Source organism: Patella vulgata, chromosome 4 (genome assembly GCF_932274485.2).
Source record: "Patella vulgata chromosome 4, xgPatVulg1.2, whole genome shotgun sequence".
NCBI lineage: Eukaryota > Metazoa > Mollusca > Gastropoda > Patellidae > Patella > Patella vulgata.
The window spans coordinates 17,061,079-17,082,922 of record NC_065882.2 but is presented as its reverse complement, the minus strand read 5'-3'; the positions used below and the strand labels follow the sequence as shown (position 1 = coordinate 17,082,922).

General features: G+C 36.4%; 1 protein-coding gene across 1 annotated transcript; it reads right to left on the bottom strand.

Moving 5' to 3' along the window:
- Positions 1–6,713: 6,713 nt before the first annotated feature.
- On the bottom strand, positions 6,714–17,083 carry LOC126818663 (ethylmalonyl-CoA decarboxylase). Its single transcript, XM_050546199.1, has 3 exons — positions 17,053–17,083; positions 15,541–15,726; positions 6,714–7,876 (listed from the first exon to the last, which is right to left on the bottom strand). Exons 1-3 carry the CDS (start codon positions 17,069–17,071, stop codon positions 7,200–7,202), a joined length of 882 nt encoding a protein of 293 aa, XP_050402156.1. The 5' UTR covers positions 17,072–17,083; the 3' UTR covers positions 6,714–7,199.
- Between the last annotated feature and the right edge of the window lie 4,761 nt (positions 17,084–21,844).

The window sequence follows — 21,844 nt, the reverse complement described above, 5'->3', positions numbered from 1 at the left end:
TTGTTAGATCCCTACTACGACCACCACCATTAGCACAGAGTGGTGGTGGTGGTGGTGGGGGGGGGGGGGGTGACCGAATGGTTTAACGCATGTGCGTAGATCACCAATCTGATTAAAATACAGATTTATATTTCGTTTCGTTTTTTTTTATACTTTCGATGGCCTACACTACATGAAGATCTGACCGGTTGTAGTAAAAGGTCGCGTCAGAGGTCCTACGAACGGCTTTTGACCCTTTGACGTAAAGACATTGAATAATCAATCAGCGTTGACGTTTCTAGTGGTTTACCCACAGTTCCATACATCGCACGCCAAGAAGTCGCCGTAACAGATGGTTTCATTGGCTTATTCCTCACGCCATCCAGAACGCAGGTTATATAACAACTCTTCCAGATTCTAGTGTAGTACAGATAAATAAAACGAACTTTTTAACAATAAAAAACGAAACGAAACAGAATGTGTGTTGTATAATCAGATTGTAAGCTCACAAGGTTACTTGTACGGTTGCCTGTCTAACCTCGTGGGTCCCCCGGTTTCCTCTCACTGCTAAAGACCCCTACGCGCAAGAGAATTATTAAAATGAAATTGTACCATATTATGTTAGTTCCGAAATTACCTACTCTCTCTCTACCCCTCTCTCTCTCTCTCTCTCTCTCTCTCTCTCTTATATAGTGGGTCGAGCCCATGTAAAGCAATAGTAGGTGAAAGACAAACATGACCAAACCATGTGTACTTGTATGTAACACAAGAAGATGATCAGGAGATTGAAGTGACAGTTTAAACAACAGGGGTAAAGATGTACTCAATGTTTACACGTGAACAAACTACAAACCACCATATTGTTACATTCACAATTCAGTATCATTTACAACTTTAAACTATATTTCATTATTAGTCATTTAAAGTGGCGGTGTTTCTTCTTCTTCTTTGTCCTCTACTGGAACTTTACGTCCGCTTCAAACTAGAGTGATATCGTATAAAAGAAGTGGTGGAGTAAAGAAGGTGGCTTTAAATGAAATGAAGGAGGACAATACGTCATGCGCAGTGCTATGGAGGGCAGTGGCTTATTTTTTCTTTTTTTTTTTTTTTTTTTTACAGAAATAAAGTCCGTCTACTCTTTCTTTAATCAATCAAATATGACCGACAAACGCTTAAAAGTATAAAAGTACAGAGCTTACAGAGTCCCCCCACCCCAACCTCCCGCCGAACCTTTATTATGCCATAAGACCAAGCCAAAGGCTGCACTAGCAAGGATCACAATCCTTTCCGGAAAGGCTGGATCTGCCCCTGATCAATGCGATATGATATCATCGTCAATTTTACTTTTCTCGGTAAGAATTCGTATCATTTTCTGTATCGGATAGCCTCGCCATTCTGACGTCTCTAAAACTACGTTATACTAAACAACACAACATCATAATATGTATACTATTAGTTATAGTAAACCAAATATTATATGATTGTATCTTTTAGGGTGTTGGACTACATTAAAACCATTCTGGTAGTAATACAACAATCATACCACGACCATACAATACCTTTCTATGAAACAGTTGGGTTAAACGGAAACCATCTAGATTTACCATTCAAGTACTATGACGAAACATTTGAGCGGCGTGTTCCTAATCTAAGCCATGCCTGTATTTGATTATTGAAGGTGAATCTACACGTTCCACCTGTAAATAGTAAAGTATTATTTAGATTTTCCTTACAATAAAACAGGTAACAATTTTAGGTTGTATATAAAACATACCCAAAGATCTTGATCTTACCAACGAACCATTTACCGTAATAGGTTTTGAATAGGTAGGTAAAATACTCCAAATGCCCGATAATCTACATGTATAACAAATATTCCAAAAAAATTCAAATGAATGAGAAGTGATATCAAGTGTTTTAGTAAAAGCAGGTCTGTCACGTGCACAACACTTGTCACAGGTAAAACTCAACCCTAGGTGTGTGATAATTTACATGTATAACATATATTCCCAAAAATTCAAATGAATGAGAAGTGATATCAAGTAAAAGTGGGTCAACCGCGTGCACAAGGGTGATAATGCAAGAAAGAGGCTTGCATTTTCTATTGCTTATAGTAACCCCATTTCATCTCTGTAGATTTATAACAATTAGCAAATCATATTTTACCAGTTATGCAGCAACGTGTTATTATTTTTCTATGGTTATTTTTCATGTGTAACCGTCTATGTGTTGTTTAGTAATTATTGTGATGGGTGGGGCCACTTTCATTTCATTAGTGTAAATTTATAACAATTAGCTAATGATATTTTGCCAGTTATGCAGCAATGTGTTATTATTTTTATCTGGTTATTTTTCATGTGTAACCGTCTATATGTTGTTTTGTAATTATTGTGATGGGTGGGGCCACTTCCACAGAGAGAGACGTTTTGAAATGTCAACAATTTAAATAGAAAAAATGCTTCCGTAGCGTAGTGGTGTCCAGCATCTTTTTTGTACGTCTGTTGTAATTATAACCATATATTAAAAATATATTTTAGTAAAACAACCCTAAGTTTTTTTCACAGAGCAAGGGTGGATACAGCGGGTGTGTGGACTAGGAAGTCCGGATAATACAAAAATGAAATGAAATGAAATGGAATGGGGTTTAACGTCCCACTGTTCTGCCCCGACTGGGTTAATGAAGACAGGTATACGCCAACTGCCAAGGGATCTTTTACGTGCACGCCAATGTGTACACGGGACCTGGGTTTCTCGTCCTATCCGAACGACTAGACAGCTTTCCTTGTCAGGCCCTCCGCCCTGCACCACTGACAAGGGGAAACCACGCCGGAAAATCCCGATGAACCTTCTCGGCCAATACCAGGATCGAACCCGCGACCTCCAGGCTAACGAGCCAGCGTCTTACCTACTTAGCCACCGTGACCACCCCAACACCCACACCCCATAGACCAACACCGACCCCCTACACACCGTTATATGATTGTAAACTAAAAGTACGCTATTGCCTAAACATAGTGAATGAGAAGTCCAAGATTTTAATGAACTAGGAAGGTGCAAATTAGAAATATAGGGGGAGGGTGTACCTCCACGAGCCTGTTAAATATATCTATCCTTTACGCTTAGTCCCTCCTGCAAAACAAACTCTACATCTGAGTTTATAATACTGGCAACACGACATACCTATACTAAAATAAAGTTATTTCAGCATTTATCTACAGTAACTATATTTTACTGACGAATTTGATCTCTTGTCATTTTTCTTATTTCCGCTCAGTATGGGTTGTACGACTACTGTCTATATCATAATTCAATACATCTCTCTACAGACTACATAGTGATAAGTCAATTGGTGTAACCTATTAAACCCATAGAAAGGAAATACAATTGTAAATAACTTTAATTTCACTGATCAATGTAGACCGACAAAAATTTATAAATTGATCCAAGAATGCGAAAAATGTATGAAATATTAAGATTGACAAGCGAAGAAATGTTTACCTAGCAGATCTTATATATTTAGTAGGTCCTATAACATGTTTTCTTTTGAAATGGTTTTGACGTCAAATAAAACAAGAGACCCAAGGGCCATTCACCTAAAGCCCGTTTGAAGAGAGGGGGGGGGGGCACTTATCCAGGGGCCCTGAGTCTAGAGGGGCCCGGAGGTATGCCGAATAATGTTTTAAAAAAATTTGTTGGTATAAATTAATGAAGAAAATATACTGTTTCTTGATCGTAAAGTAGAAGAAAACCAATGACTTTTCTGAATATGTGTATACCTAGAGCCGTTTGTAGGTCTGGAATCGGATTCTGTCAGTCCACTTGTTTTGAAAAAATTGTTGAATTTAAAATTATAAACCACATGCCCGGACCTTCACGCCGTGGGACCCCGGTCCGTCCTAGTTCCATTTGAGGCTTTCGCCACCGTCAGGTATCAGGGCCCCGACTGGTAATCAGGGCCTAGTCCGGGCCTGGAGAACGCTACAATATGGTGAGCGCGCCAGTGTAATCATGCATGCGATTATCGATCGCTTGTGTAGCTGTTATCCGATCATTAAAATTGAAATGAAAAATAAACTTTTACTTCAGTCTTCGTTTCGTTAAGCGCTAAAAATCGCGATGTTTTTCGATATTTTTGCCAATTGCGGACCTTTGCTGACCAATGACAGCGTGATTCGTCACTAATATGTCCGGGATAAGCTTATTACCCATTCGGTCGTCGGTCTCGCAATTTTAAGCATTGAAAATAGCTTGTCACGTACTGTTAATTTTCATGAGGCTATTAATGAGTTCGCTTCCAGGTATGCGCGGAAAGTTCCGTTTTAAACAAGGTCAACATGATTTCGGGTATTGACAAAAAATAAACGAATAATATATGTGACGAAAATGTTTCCTTTTTGATATTTTGACATCTCATGGTCACGATTTTTGTTTGCCTGATTAAAATTTCCTGTCAAAATCGTGTACATCTGATTATCATTAAATCGGTAATGCTAAGTTTCCACTGTCGTGCAATGCGTTACGATAGGATTGTTCCTGTTGAGTCCACAATCTGGTACATGCAGATACGTCCGGTACGACTGACCTTAATTTATAATAAGACCTGATTTGATAGGATCACCACAATTACTCCATCATTAAAACCACGATAGTGGGAACCTAGAATTAAACTTAAACGTATAGTGCATATATTTGGTATGTCATATTATGTTGTATTAAACCTCAATTTCTGGGTTTTAGCAAAGTGACCGCCAGTTACCCATATACGCCAAAATGACGTGTCTTGAAAGACAGTCAAGTTCCCCCTGCCTGTCCCTCCATGGACAAAGGCATAATACCGCGAAACGTGAATATCTAAGAGGATATTTCTTACGGCCAACTTCAAGTTTGGTCAATGGTCACGAGATGTAAACAGAGCTAGCGCTATCCCAACCCTAATCCTAACCCTGGATCTAGCCCTAACGCTTACCCTAACTCTAACATACAATCTAGCCCTAAGAGAACCATTCCCTGCTGACGACATAAACGATCCTGTGCCATCTATAAGTGTTGGTTAAAATCTTTTTTTATCCGACTGAATCCTTAAGTCAGGGGAATATCTACCTGTAATATTTTGGCTTTGTTTTCTTAATAAAATGTTATATAATAAATCTGAGGACATTTTAGTTTCATTGAATCGAGAAAAATAAACTAATCAGTCTGGGGACATTTTAGTTTTATTAAATTGTGAAGCTGAGGGTCTTTAGCAGTAGGAGGAAACCGAGGGAACTGGAGAAAGCCCACGAGGCTGGACAGGCGACCCTAGTCCTTGTCACGTACAACCGAGGAATCGAAACCATGCCAGTTGACTTAATGATAGACCTTATGATACAACAAACACGCGCTAACTATTCGGCCATCTAACCCCTCGCTTTAACATACAATGCCACAACAATATTTGAACCTCTTACATAATACATAAAATGGCGCTTCCTTGGCAAAATTATAAATCCATCAGCTTGATTTCCAAAAAAGTATTACTCTTATTGGGTCAACTTGAACCTTTCAAGGTCATCCAAAACTGGGTATGTGTTTTATAGCTACTATTATTAAAGTCTGTGAGTAAATATTTTAAAATTAACTTCAAATGTTTTAAGATAATAAGTATGTTTAGACCGTACTACACGACATAACATAATCTGTATGTGTAACCCAGATGGGAGGTCCGCGTGGTAATTAGAACAACGAAAGGAATAATATTGGTCTACAATTTAAATTGGTGGTATTGTTATACATTCTTTGTGTGTTTAAGTTCTTAAAAAATATGAGACGTCTGCTGCCCCAAATATAGCATTTCATTGGATTTTCTCACAATTTGTACGAAACAAACGAATATCTTTTTTTTTCTGGTTTAATTTGGTGTATTAATATTGTTATTGCATCTCCACCCTTTATAGCACTTATAGTTTATTTAACGTTCACCGTTCGGAAATAACAGCGGATACAGAACTGAAATATATAAATGCTTCAAGACAATTGAGTCAAGGAGTTTTTGACAAAGCACAGGAATGAAGTCAAGAAAAGGTCGTGGGTGAACAGAAATTATTTATTCAGATAACATGGAATTTAGTGTAAGTCGCACGGCTGGCATTGAAAAACATCAAACATGCAACTGTAACATCGTGCCAGACGAGTGAATTCTGTTTTGTTCTTGACTTGATACAGAAGGCAAGGCGCCGGGGACATAATTTGGGAAAAGGTGTTGATAAACACCTGGAGAGTGAGTTCTCGTATTCTAAACAACCAATAACCTGGTGTAGCTACAGTTTTGCTATTGTGAGAGTTGGGGTCAACAAACTTAAACATACATTATGCAAGAGCTAAATCTGTCTATTGCAGGTCTTTCTTTAGACCTGAAATGTTATCTAAATTATTAATTAGACATTAATTGACCTAACCAGACCATAATCAACTCTAGATGGCATCGCTAGCCTGCGATCTTTAATGGATTATGAGCCGATTTACTGCATAACTTTCCTTCACGATTTAACGATTAAATGGATAATCGAGACTATGTTGTTTATCGTACTGACTTCAGTAATGATGATCAAGGCTAGCCGGAAATTTCAACCGCTTAGTACTCGTTTCATTTTGGATCAATTTGAATGAAATTTTCAGCAAATTGCCTTTTTAATCTGCCAATTTAAGAATTCCATGGTTTCAACAATCTAAATAAGATTAAATAACAATTTTGTTTCGTTTTATTTTTATTTAAGACTTTTTACAACCCAGACCTCTCAAAATAAGAGTTGCATTTTCCAAAAACAACAGTCTGATGAAAATTAGGTATTTTGCTTCGTTTCGTTTTGTTTCAGTTGTTGTGTCCACATTGGCATGTAGGTAAAAGTTGAAATTCGAAATAAGAGTAGGCCGTAGGGCCGCTGTCCGTGCAAAATTTCCCTTACAGCCCACCGTAGTCTAGTTGGTGCAGAAAAGTTTTACGTTTTTAAAAAACCCATTTCATTTTTGTCAAGCCCATTCATATAACACATACATTTGAAGCAACGATTCTAATATCATATCATACTATAATATTTGCACAGTTACATAAGAAATGCAATAATATATTTGTAACAATATAAATACTGCACATGTGGGCGTATTAAAATTATTATTATTATTATTTACAATAATTTATTGATCAGTCTATATCACTTTGACTTTGCAACTAAACTTTTTTTTTGTCAGTTATGTTTTAAGTTTTTACTGACGGCAGCTTTCTGGGCTGGTCCACCCCAAAGCTCTGAAAATAAAATTCTTTCTTGAGCTAAAGAAGCCTCGATGTCCATTTCAGCAGCGGCTAGGGTAACCTGTTTAACACGGCGAATCATTTCGGTGTCCCAAGAACAATAGTTTTTGATCAACCACGACTTTGTATTGTCTAGAGAATCCGTATTTGGAATTACCAAATCTGCTAATCCGATTGTTTTGGCATCATTACAATCAAGACTTCTACCTGAACACAATATATCTAAAGCTTTACGTTGTCCAAGAATTCTAGTAAGTCGGGTTCCACCACTGAAACCCGTTATAACACCCATTTTGATGTTTACGAAACCAATTCGGGCGGATTCGGTCATGGTACGAAAATCACACGCGGTGGTCAGCTCTGCACCCCCTCCAAAAGCCCCGCCTTGAACCAATGCTACACTAATCAACGGTAGTTGATGCAGTCGAGACAAGGTATCGTGCATAAAACAAGACATTTGGAATCCAAGTTCCGGAGTCAATACTTTCTTGACGAAATCCAAATCTCCCCCGGAGCAAAAACTTCCCTCTGCGCCGGTAAGTATTAAACCCTTTCCATCACTCCATGTTTCTAATTCAGTAATGTTGTCGGCTAGTTCCACCATCATCTTACCTGAATTTGAAAAAAAAAGATAAAATATTATAGTATTGGTAATATGAAAGTCCGACATTTAAAATTCCTCATTTCGTGCGGATAATCGAGGCTTTGTTTATTATCTTAACAACGGTAGCAATGACAATCGAGGCTACATTGTTCTTCTAACGACGATAACTCGGCTCAATCGAATGAAGTAATTTGGCTGAAATTTTTAACATATTCCCTTTTCATTATCTATCTTTTAACTATTATAGCCAGCTCTTTATCTAATCTTACATAATGCCCCTTTAAATCAAGTAGGTTTGACATCAAAAGTTAATGGTGGCCGAGAAAGTTCCTCGGAATTTTCCGGCGTGGTTGCTCCTTGAAAGTGATGCAGGGCGGGCGGCCTGGCAAGGAACAACGTCTAGTCGTTCGGATGGGACGGAAACTCGAGGTCCCGTGTACACGTTGGCATGAACATAAAATAACCATTGACAGTTGGAATTCGAAATAAGCGTAAGCCATGGCGCCGTTGCATGGAGTAGTGCCGTCTTCATTATTTCGATTGGTGCAGAAAAGTAGGACGTTAAGCCAAAGTTCTTTTCATTTCTGTACTCAAAAAGTATAAGGTGAGAAATAAGATATTCTTTTGCACCTTAAAGATAAGTTATATCCACCATCTAATGAAAACAATATGAGGAAATGTGTGTAGTATATCAAAAATACATCAAGGCCAGATCAAGTATCATATTTTATATTTCTTGACCAAACACCTGATGTCCAGCTGATGTTTCGTTCCTGGTTTTTGTTTAAAATTTCGCCTTGACATGTATTCCTGGTGGGCATTGTAGACTATACATCAAAACCAAGCTTCGCCGCTTCTTGAATGAGTTCAACACGAAGTTACAACTAAGATAAAATCCAAATTTTAGTAATTTGATTGGATAATATTAGATTGATTTAAGTGCTTAGCCAATCAAGATTGAAGTATCTACTAAAATATGGATTTTATTTTTAGTTAAACATACATTATGCCTAAATCTGCCTATTGCAGGTCTTTCTTTAGGCCTGAAATGTTATCTAAATTATTAATTAGACATTAATTAACGTATCCAGACCGTAATCAACTCTCGATGTCAACGCTAGCCCGCAGTGTTTACTGGATTAGGATTCCATTTGCTGCTCCACTTTCATTCTTAATTTAATAATGAAATAGATAATCGAGACTATGTTTTTTATAGTACCGACTTTAGTAATGATGATCGAGGCTAGGCCGAAAATTCAATCGCTAAAATCTCGATTCAGAGTGGATTAATTTGACTGAAATTTTCAAAAAACTCCCTTTACATTATCTAGTTTATTGTGAGAACTTCCAGCTCTTTATCCAATCTCCCATAATGTATCTTTAAGATTTCGAGGGGGCGCCGGCCCAGACAAAGAAAAAGCTATTTTTACCGAATTGGGGGTTAGTTTGGGATGTCTACAAAATCGCTATTACAAAACGACAGGACACTGTGTTGTTGCCCTTTTCCTTATGTGTTCGTTCTATAGACTAGATCCCATATCGGGATTCCAACCTTATAAAGACACTGTCCGCGGGCGTATATTAGTAAACCCTTAAACCTGCTGTTTTTATATATAAACAAACTGGATTTCAATAGGGCTGGGCCCTGTTTCTCGAAATCTTAACTAAAGATAAAATCCAAATTTTAATAGAAACTTCAATATTGATTGGCTAAGCACTAAAATCAATCTAATATTATCCAAACAAATAACTAAAATTTGAATTTTATCGAAGTTGAAATTTCGTGAAACAGGTCCCAGGTGTTTAAAGATATGGCAATCATGGCCGCCGCATATTAATAAGTCTACTTGAGGAATACCAACCCTAACTAATTTTAAAAGGGTAAAAGGTAAATTGGACCCTAGACGAGTATTCTAAAATGGGTTAGGTTTTAGAATTTGGGTTGGTATTCCGCAAGTAGACTCTTTAATATGCGGCGAGTCTGTTGGACTCAACTTGGGTCCAATTTACCGCTGACCGCCGGAAATCAGACACCGACACAGCAGGGCACTTTGTAACACGTGTGATATTAATAATCGTTCGTTTCGTCATTGACAATTCCCAAATTTCGGGTAATTTGTGTAATCTTGCCCACACCTCGCTCGTAATAGCAATCACAGAGATATTCTTACCCCCGGTATTCGAGGTGTGACCACTTACTGTTTTTCTTCAGCACATGCGTCCATCCTTAAAACAACATAACTACCATTCATACCACAGCTCGTGTGGGGATTGGAAATGTGTGAAATCAAGCTAGTTTTATTTCATGTTGAAGTGTATGGACGGTGTTAAGGGAGGTTTACCCTTACTCCATTCCTTCCTAAAGAGAAAACACATGTTTCTGTTGACTGATAACTAAAATAATTTACATGAAAGGTTGTCAACAATGCAGCTGACTTATATATTGAAAAAAGACCATTAGTGCATAACTTCATAACATAAAAAAACCAACATGGACGGGCAAGAACATAATACGTCCAGGAGAAAATGTGGGCTTATAAAAGTCCTTTCGATCTGAATTGAAATAGGTTTTAGCGCCCTACTTTTCTGCACCGATTGGACTAATGAAGACGGGCATACGTCATGCAATGTGTTATGAGCGCCATTTTGCCCGGACAGCGTCGCTACGGCCTACTTTTATATCGAATTCCAACTGTCAAGGGTTCTTTTACGTGCACGTCCTGTATAACTAACAAGGGGAAACGAAGCCGGAAAATTGCAGCCATTTTGGAAAATGACGACTATTTCAAAAATTCAAGTGGCTTATAAATGACCCGATATGGACACCCAATTGCAGTGCTTGTACCCAGATTTGAAAGTTTTTACACGTAGCTGCTCCACAAATAAATTCATCAATATTATTTTAACATTAGATACGCAACTTCTTCACATAGATAAAAAAAAAAAGCAGACTCAGCGACAGGCGTATTGAATTCGAGCCACTGTTATTGTTAAAGTCTCTGGGGGATTGGGGAATCTCTCGCAAACTACAATATTGTGAAAGTTGAATCTCTATAGGGCATATCTATCCAAAAATGGTTCGATTCCGTTCAGTATTTAACAAAGTTACGCTAATTCGACAATCTGATTAAAACACGGATCCAATTTCGTTTCGTTTTTATACTTCAAAATTTCGATTTTACTTGTCTTTGCAACTACATGTAGTGTAGGCCACCGAAAATATAAAAAACGAAACGAAATATAGATCTATATTTTAATTAGATTGGCTAATTCGATAGAATCCAAGATTATCCACAGTTGACATTTTGATTTTGTTTTCTTAAAGATACATTCTGTAAGATAATGTAAAATGAAAATATTGAAAATTTCATCCTAATTACTCTATTGCGAGGGAAGATATTAGCCTTTGAAGGTTTGACAAGACTTGTGCAATAATTTCAACCACCGTACTGGTTGTTCGAAGCTAAGTCTCGCTTCTCCATTTTTAGCTTAAATCAAAATATGGCTAAACTGTTTAATATCGGAGAAATCCGATGCCATCGAGAGTTGATTATGGCCTGGAAAAGTTAATTAATGTCTAATTAATAATTTAGATAACATTTTAGGCCTAAAGAAAGAACTACAATAGGCAGATTTAGCTCTTGCATAGTGTATGTTTAATTAAATGTTAAAGAACTTTGGGTATACATGTATTTTAGCGTGGATTAAAAACTGGATATTTTCCGAAAAAAGCAAATGACGCACTTAGACTTTAATCAATTTGAATTTATTTTAGCTCTGATTCAGCCGTGATAAATTAGCATTTGTCCGAAAAATGCAAATGACGATCAGTAGTTTCAACTGGTTCCCAATACATTTGACAACGTGAGAACAAAGAAGATTTGCTCTCTGCCCTTCTCTGAAGTTTGTGAGAAACTCGCCATTTTGTTTCATGAAACATTTAACTCAGCTTATATCAATAAAGTCTTTGAAATATTTTGCCCCTGGGTATCTTCTGCCACACACATACTTGAGGACAAAGGTTTTATGTATATAGATTAAACCAATATCGGTCAAATTATACTTATATATTTCATATGTTGAATGGTAAATAACAGGGCATCATCTGGGGTATATGGTTCACATATTTCATTGAAAAACTGTTGATATAACATTATTAGACCTAGCATGTCTTGTTTACAATCTACAATTGAAAATTCCACGTGGAAAAAACATCATGTATATTTTAAATAAAACAGGGCGATCATATTTAAGACATTAGAACCCCCTGACATTTACAAGGGGAGAACATGTTATAGATATATTTTATTAAATTGTTTAAATTACAGATGATCAGTTCACTGTTTGTGTTTAAATAAAAGGTTACGTAATGGCAGATGTATGTTTTGTATTAAATGTATCCTGTCAAAATGGATTTGAGTAAGAAATGGTTGTAAATGCGTTTCCTTTCCACCTAAAAATAATACATTTTACTTTCTCAATATCTCGGACGGAGTGTTGGTGAACACACCACACCCCTGTGTAATAAATACTAAGGATTTATCTCAAAAGTTCATTCCGAGAGAGAGAGAGAGAGAGAGAGAGAGAGCGAGAGAGAGTTGGGGAGGGGTGTTTGGCAGCGGGAGGACCCGGAGAAAACCCACAAGCAACCATACAACTTATCACGTACAAGCGAGGAACTGAATCCAAGCAACATAACTCACTGACAGACATGAGCATTCGGCCACCCAACCCTCCAAAAAAGGGGAGGGGTGCTCCTAATGTTATGCTATTAAACATTTTCTAAAGCTGAAGTATGCTGCTTCAGATATTACCTGCATAAGATAATACGACTGAATTGAAATCCTAACGTCACAACATACCGGGTCTCTGGTGTTTTTCCAGATAAACTGATTTCTAGTTAATTGGGTATTGGTGAAACTTTTACTTGGAGAAATTAAGGTTCGGTCCAGGGACCATTTGGGGTAGATGATGGACCTAAATTTCATTCTGAGGTTAAGAAATAATTATGTTAGTAACCGCGTAAACTGAACATTTAACTACAACTACGCACACTGACAAAAGATGATTCCAACGTCAGGCTATAATATTAACCAAAGCCCTGTATCTATATACGGCTTCAATATTAACTATAAAGATTTCTTTTGCTAAGGCATACCTTTTTTTGACTGCAGATGAATACAACTTAGAGTATGCAGATGGAATATAACGGGTTTGAAAATTTTCCACTGTACAGTTAGCAACTGACGGTGGTGGCAAGGGAATTTTATTTACATATAGGTAGTTTCCTGTGTATTTTTTCATCCATACACACACACGCCTTATAACATTCACTCTCCACCAGAAATTGAAATGGAAATTTTAATATTTATTACACACAGACCGGGGCTTGCCAGCTTCCCTTCCCTAGCTTTATGCACCCAGCATCTAGCTATCAAAGGCATTCCAATATGTTAAATATTAAATAATCTCCCATTTTTCTTTAAATCCAGTTAGAATTGTGTTCACAAGCTTTAATGGGAGGTAACTCCGCGATTTGATATACAATTCGGTATCAAAATTTGAACACCCAAACAAAAGACATGGGCGTTAAAGGGTAAAAGTAAACGAGGTGATATCTCTGAGATATACATCTTAGGGATTCTTGCATGAACCTAAAATGAACAATCCCTCGGTGAGCAAGATGCTGGTTCGCTAACCTGGAGGCCCCGTGTTCGATCCCTGCGTTAGCAGAGAAAGTTCATCTAGATTTTCCGGCGTGGTTCCCTATTGTAAATGGTGCAGAATGGATGGCCTGGCAAAGGACAACGTATAGTCTTTCGTTTGGGACGAAAATCCGAGGTCCCGTGTACACATTGATGTGCACGTAAAACAACCTTGAGAGTTGGGCAAAATTTCCCCCATAGCACATTGCATGGAGAGAGAGAGAGAGAGTAATGGGGTTTAACGTCCACTCGACACAAACTAGGTCATTTCGGGACTAACATATGGTTTAATTTTATTTCAATAATTCGCTTGCGCGTAGGTGTCTTTAGCAGTGGGAGGAAACCGGAGGACCCGGAGAGGCTGGACAGGCGACCCTACTACTTGTCACGTACAACCGGGGATTCGAAACCACGCCAGTTGACTCAATGACAGGCCTTATGATACAGCACGCACGTGCTAACCATTCGGCCATCCACCCCCCTCACATTGCATGGCGTATGCCCGTATTCATTAGCCCAGGCGGTGCAGACAAAGTAGGACGTTAAACCTCATTTATTTTTTTTTATTTTTTACATTTTCATATATGATTTGCACATATCAAACCATTTGTCGCAACGGTTGCGTTAAAAAGTCTATTTATTTCATAACGGTCGACGTGTTTCTTCTACGTTGAACATTATAGTTTTTACAACGAACTACATATGAAAGTAAGTAAAATTGCAATACAGTATCTTATTACAAAACGTGAGTATTAGTAGTGTCTCATCTGTTTATAGAATGTGATGTCAAAATATGGTGCCCTATGATATCACAACCTCCAGATATATATTTATTTTTCCCATGTCACATATGCTTTATGGTCGCGATAAAAAGCCACAGGAGAACAAAGGTATTTTTAAAATTTACAATATCAACAAATGGTTCCCATTATTAAATTCGTGTCAAGAAAATATGGTATATGAAAGATCTATTTTTAAGATTATAATGTTCTAGATTTCAGAATAATATCAAATGATTCGATTTACTTTATTTCGCATTTACAATACACGCGGGTTTAGAGACCATGTGGTCATATAATCAATCCGTCGACGAACAATAACTACCAATCGGCCGTATATATCTAACTAATGTATATTTATGAGATATTGCTTTAGCCCACACCAGGAGCGGTTCATATGACTGCATATATATAACGCCTATATTAAATATATAATGACAATCCAGTGAACGGAATTTTAAAGATATAAACCACAATTTGCTGAAAATAGGGTGGTCTATCGGATTTTATATTTGAGGCATAATTCACCCTCGCAAAATGATATACCCCTTTTTCTCATGTATTTTAGCTTCTTGGTAATTGTTATGAGAAAAAAAGGTAAAAAAATTTAGTGTAATTAAAGAATTTGTGATTAATATACTACCATGTGAAAGCAATCTGACCAAAATACAGATCTATATTTCGTTTCGTTTTTTTATACTTTCGATGGCCTACACTACATGAAGATCTGACAAGTTGTATGCGAAGGTCGTGTCAGGGGTCGTACGAGCGGCTTTGGACCCTATGATGTCAGACATTGATTAATCAATCAGCGTTGGCGTTTCTAGTGGTTTACCCACAGTTCCGTGCATGGTACGCCAAGAAGTCGCCGTAACAGACTGTTTCATTGGCTTATCCCTTACTTCAACCAAAACGCCGGTAATATAACAACTCTTCCAGATCCTAGTGTAGTAAAGACAAGTAAAACGAAATTTTGAACTATAAAAAACGAAACGAAATAGGATCTGTGTTTTAATCAGATTGATGTGCAAGGTAGTCTACTTTTCATAGCGGTATCCCGGTTTGATTCGGTACTCGGTTAGACTCAGTGAAATAGCCCGCATTTACGTATCTATTTTCATAAAGAACCCATTTTATAACAGTCAAGAATTTATTTATCATACTGCTTCACTTTATGGAAAAACTTACCGGTAAGTGCATTCTTTTTTCCTGTATTATTGAGTGATATTGTAGCTATACCAGTCGTGGTGTCTTTAACCAAATCTACGGTACCGCCATTATACTTTATTAACAAATCTCTTGCATCTCTCAGGTTTGAATTTAAAGATGATAATCCACGGTATGATATAAAACGTGGAACCCATGAACAGCTAGCTGTAAATAATTACATCAATGGTTTTTGTATTAGAATAGTATTTAACAAATTTTCTTGGGACTATTGAAAAATTATGTAAAAAAAATAATCATTCAAAGATCTCTTTTTCAGCTTTAGTTCAAGCGACTAGGGTGGGGCCACAGTGGCTAATGGGTACGACGCTGGCTCGCTAGCCTACGAGGTTGCGTGTTCGTTCCCTGCATTGACCTAGAAAGTTCATCGGGATTTTCCGGCGTGGTTTCCCCTTACCAGTGGGGCAGAACGAAGGACCCGATAAGGGGCTTCGGATGGTACGAAAAATCGAGGACCCCAGTGTACTTTGAAATGCCCGTAAAAGATCACTTGGCAGTTGGAATTCGATATAAGAGTAGGCCACGATGCCGCTGCCCGGACAAAATTTCCCTCATAGCACACTGTATGCCCGTCCTCATTATCCCAGTAGGACCAGAACAGTAGGACGTTAAACCCTATTTCATTTCATTTCAAGCGACTATGACATATTCAAAACTTTGGTTTATATTTTGTACATGCACTCTTAATACATGTACATTTCATCCACTTTTTATGTATTTTTCATCCATAATGTATAATTTACATGCTGCCCGAAAAGAGTGTTTTATGTAATAAATATCTTATCTTTTAACTTATTTGATATCTTATATATTATAGATCACAAATAATTCATGTGGTCTTTTGTATCAAAATTTTAAAAATAATTAAAACGTTATGCCAAAGACCAAACAAATCCCGGAATAAATTGTAATATCCAAGGGTTGGATGCGGAATGCCCAGCTTCTGATTAAGCTATTATGTTTAAGATCAGATAACATTTATATCATGGGTATGGTCTAACGTGTGGTTTCGATCACAAATCTCGTCGGCTTTCTGCGGGCCATTCGCTCTCCTTCTAATGCTAATCCTTGTAACTTATATCCGCGCAAGCGAATTGATAAAATAAAATGAAATATTTTAGTCTCGAAATTTAAAATCATCTCTCTCCTCACTTCATATCATATCTTATGGTCGGGCAAAATTTAATGATAATCCACTAAATTAAACAGATTGCCAACTTTTTATTGCGTGTCGTTTCTTCAGTTCCCGGATGAATTCTTTGTTGCGCAGTAGTGTCAGAGTTACCTCCCATTATACAAATACATATATAAATAAAAGATAAACTTTTTCGTGGTCTACTGACAAATATTTCAATAAAATGGACTGCTTATATTCTTAAAATTGGCTGGGTACTAATGTTACTTACCTATCAATGTAAATCAATTTATTTTGCAGATATTGAAATTCGGCTAAAGAAATAAAATTTATCTTACTTTTTACGTAGGCCGCCATCTTCTATGTTTCGTCCAAATTTTGGATCGACTTTTAACTGAACCACACCACACTTTCTTAATCTTAGTCTTCCTTAGGTAAACTATTTCAGTAACCCATGGTAATTTGTAAGCTTTTGTTTTCCCAATCATATACTTTTTCAAGGTGAGTTTTATTTTATATTACATAAATAGTTTGATTCAGAAATGTAATTGCCTGAAGCTGGGAGAAAAAATGTCACTCCTATTACTATACTGAAAGTTTGAACTTCCATTGTTAATGAATGAGCACATAACATTAACAATCCATCTTTGCAAATTTTAACACAGAAGTCTCTATGGTTGGTTAAGTGATGGTCACTTTGGCCGTTTATAGTGATGGATGTCTTGCATGAGACAGGGTATGCTTACTATTTCTAGACCACCTACTGGTACTTGTAAAAAAAAGAAAAGTAATATCGGGTTCTTAACGCAGTGGAGCCTATGTAATGTAACTTAACTGCATGACAGGTGACCCATCTCTGGATTCAGGTAACTTATGCCAATGCACAATAATTCCATGACATTTCTCATTCTATTTGATCATTTGTTATCTGTAAAATCAACAGATTACATTTAGTTCAGTGATGGACAAGATATCTTTATATATTGAGATTTACCTGCTCATTTGCAGCAAAAAAGGCTGCAAAGAGATAATGACTGGATTATCAGATGATGTGTAACAAATGGACCAACGTTGGGAGAAATTAGTTTTGTCATCAGTGGCCTTTGGGAAGTTCAAGGTGTAATTGTGCAGATAACCATTCAGTGGCAGATGCAGAATATTTCGTGAAAGCAAGAGGGGGGGTGTCAGCTAAGAAAACTGAATAATCCAGGTGTCATTGGTGGTGTATGGTGCATATCTGGACCTGAATAACAATCAATTTCATCAGCTACATCACAACCAACAAAAGGCTTAAATTTACACGTTTGATAAAACACGTTTCAGATTCTCTTTAACAGAGTTTTAAGTTTCTTATTTCTGTATACACCAATTTACATCTAGGTTTTTTCTACTGTCATTTTGAGATGAAGCCAGTTACTTTTTATTTTGTAGGGGAAAGTTATCTATGACAGCAGTGTTTCAGAATTCTCTTTTACAGATTTTTCAGTTTCTTTTACAAATTCGCCAATTCAAATCAAGTTTTTTCATGATATTTGAATAACTGATCACAGGTCCCATGTCAGTCCTCACTCCTCAAGTCTACTGGTTATATGAGCAAACCAAGAGAAGAGATTCTCCAGGACAGAAGTGTTTCAGAATTCTTTTTGCAGGTTTTTAAATTTCTTTTTTTAATTTTTATGTAAGTCGGCCACGTACCATGTCCGCCCTACAATGTTGTTACTATTTGAAAAGGTCAACATTACTCCAGGAACACCAGTGGCACAAATTTCAGAATCTTCCTTGTTTAGAGAGAAAACAAACATAAAGCAAATAATAAAATCAATACACATTAGAAAATTTATTTAGCCAGGAATATCTATGATACAGCTGTTGGAATGCTCCTTTGAAGAACACCCCCAAAAAGATAATAATTAGCAAGATATATTGCTCAAACTTGTCAGACAGGTTTATGTGCTACGAAATAAGCTCATAAAGTAAGTCATAAGACAATAAATAAAACAATTATCCACTATTTATAAAACACTTTTACAAACAGACACAAAAGAAAAACATAATAATAGTGTATCACATTACTAAATTCCTTTGAACTTTCTTTTCAAAATATGATGGGGAAGAATTTAAAAAAAAATACTATGTTTTGATAATGAATATTAAATAATGATTTATCTATCAGTTAATAATAGGTGTTTAATGATATGGGGGTTTCCCAGTATAATTTATAACCGGTATATCTACTTCACATACTACACATCTGTTGTTTATGCTTGAATGAACCATATAACATTTTAACTGATATTCTTTTTAAAAAATAAAAATCTTTTGCTTAATTTATACATCAATTACCACTTGAGTGTAAATATCTATCAAGTAATTCTCAATGAATTTCCATTTGCGTGTAAAAAAATATCAAGTAATTCTCAATGAATTCCCCCTTTGTGCATAAATTATCAAGTACTTCTCAATAAATTCTCAATTGTGGGTATATCAATCGAGTACTTCTCAATGAATTCTCAATTGTGGGTATATCAATCGAGTACTTCTCAATGAATTCAAAATTGTGTGTAATAAATCTAAAATTTTCCATTTGGTTGTAAAATTTTCAAGCAACTCACAGTGAATTTCCACTCAATTGTAAATAAATGAAGTAATTCTCAATGAATGAATTTCCACTCAATTGTAAATAAATGAAGTAATTCTCAATGAATTTCCACCTGGGTGTAAATAAATCAAGTAATTCTCAATGAATTCCTACTACAAACTTGAAACTATCCATGTGTTAATATAATAATAATAATAAATATTAATAAGTAAACTTCCTAATGGCATTTAACATGGCCCTTTATAAAGCTTAATCCCCCAAGATATTTCTAACTTGCATATATCTCAGGGACCATAGCATGATGTCTCACAAATAATAAATCTGAAATAATTGACAAAATAAATCAGTAGGACAACACATTCACTAAAAAGTTTTTTTTTTTAAAACGGGATATAAGTAATAACAAATTATATAATTGTACTTTTTAACAGTCAAGGAAATTCGCCGCCATCAGTAATTCCAGAGCAATTTCTGGTGCAATAGGGAATTCTGGTATTTCCGTAGAGCTATTTGTGTATCGAACCTTGTATGTGAAATACATGCAAACTTTCTGCAAAACATGAGATCTGAAAAACACAAAATAAAATTTCATTATTTGGAAAATTATGTTTTCATTTTAAAATAAAGTTTAATAACTGGAAAGCTGTCAAGGCCCACATATAGAAATCAAATGAAATGAAATGGGATTCAACGTCATACTGTTCTGCTCCGACTAGGCTAATGAAGACAAGCATACATCATGCAGTGCGCTATGAGGGAAATTGTGCCAGTAGAGCCACGCTACAGCCTACTTTTATTTCGAATTCACAGCCAAAGGTTCTTTTACATGCACACGGGACCAGGTTTTTCATCCCATCCAAACAACTATATGCTGTCCCTTGCCAGATGCTCCTCAACCTACACCACTGACAAGCAGGCCAACAGCCTACCCACTAATCCACTGTGGCTCCCCCTCATGAATATAGATACATGCAACATGTTGCACTCTAATCACTCAAATTTACAAACTGTATATATGAGATTACATTCTTTAAGTTGACAATGTGCCCTGGGTATATCACTAAAATATCTTAAATCCACGCTAATAATATGTACTCAGATTGATTATTTAACATTCAATTAAGAAAACAAAATCAAAACACCAATGCTAGAGAACATCCCTGCTTCGACTCAATCGGCTTTAAAACAGGCCCATCATTAAAGATACATTATGTAAGATTTATGCTATAATAGTTCGAAAATGGATAATTTAAAATGAATAGTTTGAAAATTCAATTCCAATTACTCTGTTTCAAGACAAGATATTAGCCTTTGAAGGTTTGACAAGACGTGTGCAATAATTTCAACCACCGTACTGGTTGTTCGAAGCTAAGTCTCGCTCCTCCATTTTAAGCTTAAATCAAAATATGGCTGAACTGTTCTAATCTATTTAATATCGGAGAAATCTGATGCCATCGAGAGTTGATTATGGCCTGGAGAAGTTTATTAATGTCTAATTAATAATTTAGAAAACATTTCAGGTCTAAAGAAAGACCTGCAATAGGCAGATTTAGCTCTTGCATAATATACATGTATGTTTAAATTCATGAATTTAATTAGACATATCTCTGTAAATACTGAATAATATTGAACAATTATTGAACTGAAAGAAAACTTTCCTGGTCAGTCTCTTGCAGGCACCACCCGTGATAAGTGCAGGTCGGCTTTCAGAAATCATTAAGGTTCTCGAATTAAAACTGGGTCATTTTACTCAGGGGACTACCACAGTCATAAACATTTGATAACTTGAGTACTTTGACTAGAGATTATAATCCATATATCCATTTTTATCCATATATTCATTTTTATTTTTACTATTATCAGCTACAATTGAGAGAGAGAGGGGGGGGGGGTAATTTTGGGACTGACATGCACACATAAAGATGTCCTAAAGTTTATAACAATGATTTAGCAATCTTAGTTTCAACAAAATGCTAGTTACTTCCCTTGGCCCAGTAGAAAGAATGATACCACTGCGAATACCCAGGATGGGAGAATAAGCTAGCTTTGATTATTTTCTTAATTAAATGTAAAATAATCTGAGAACAATTTAGCAAGGATTAAGCTGTGAAAAATTAGACATTGTCAAAAGAATGCAAACAACGATCAGTGGTTTTATGCTGTTTCTGATTTGTTATGTTTGTTTGGAGATGTTAGTCCACCAAACGTTACAGATAAGACGACTGTACCTGAATATGGTCGTGGCTCCTTACAATATATACTATTCAAAAAAAGTAGGGGATATTTGATTTTGGGGGCATAATACTAAAATATGCAAATGACTACGAAAAAAGTCACTGTAGAACCTAACAGAAGAAACATTTCCAGTTACATGTGACGCCCAAACGCACCAATAGCTACCGCATGGAATGCAGGTGATGCTTGGGATCATCATGGGGGTCCAACCCAAGATTTGCACGACTCTGACTTTGAATGTTACAGTCATTGTGGCATTGAATTCCAGGGTGGAAACATCAGTTTAATTGTTTTAG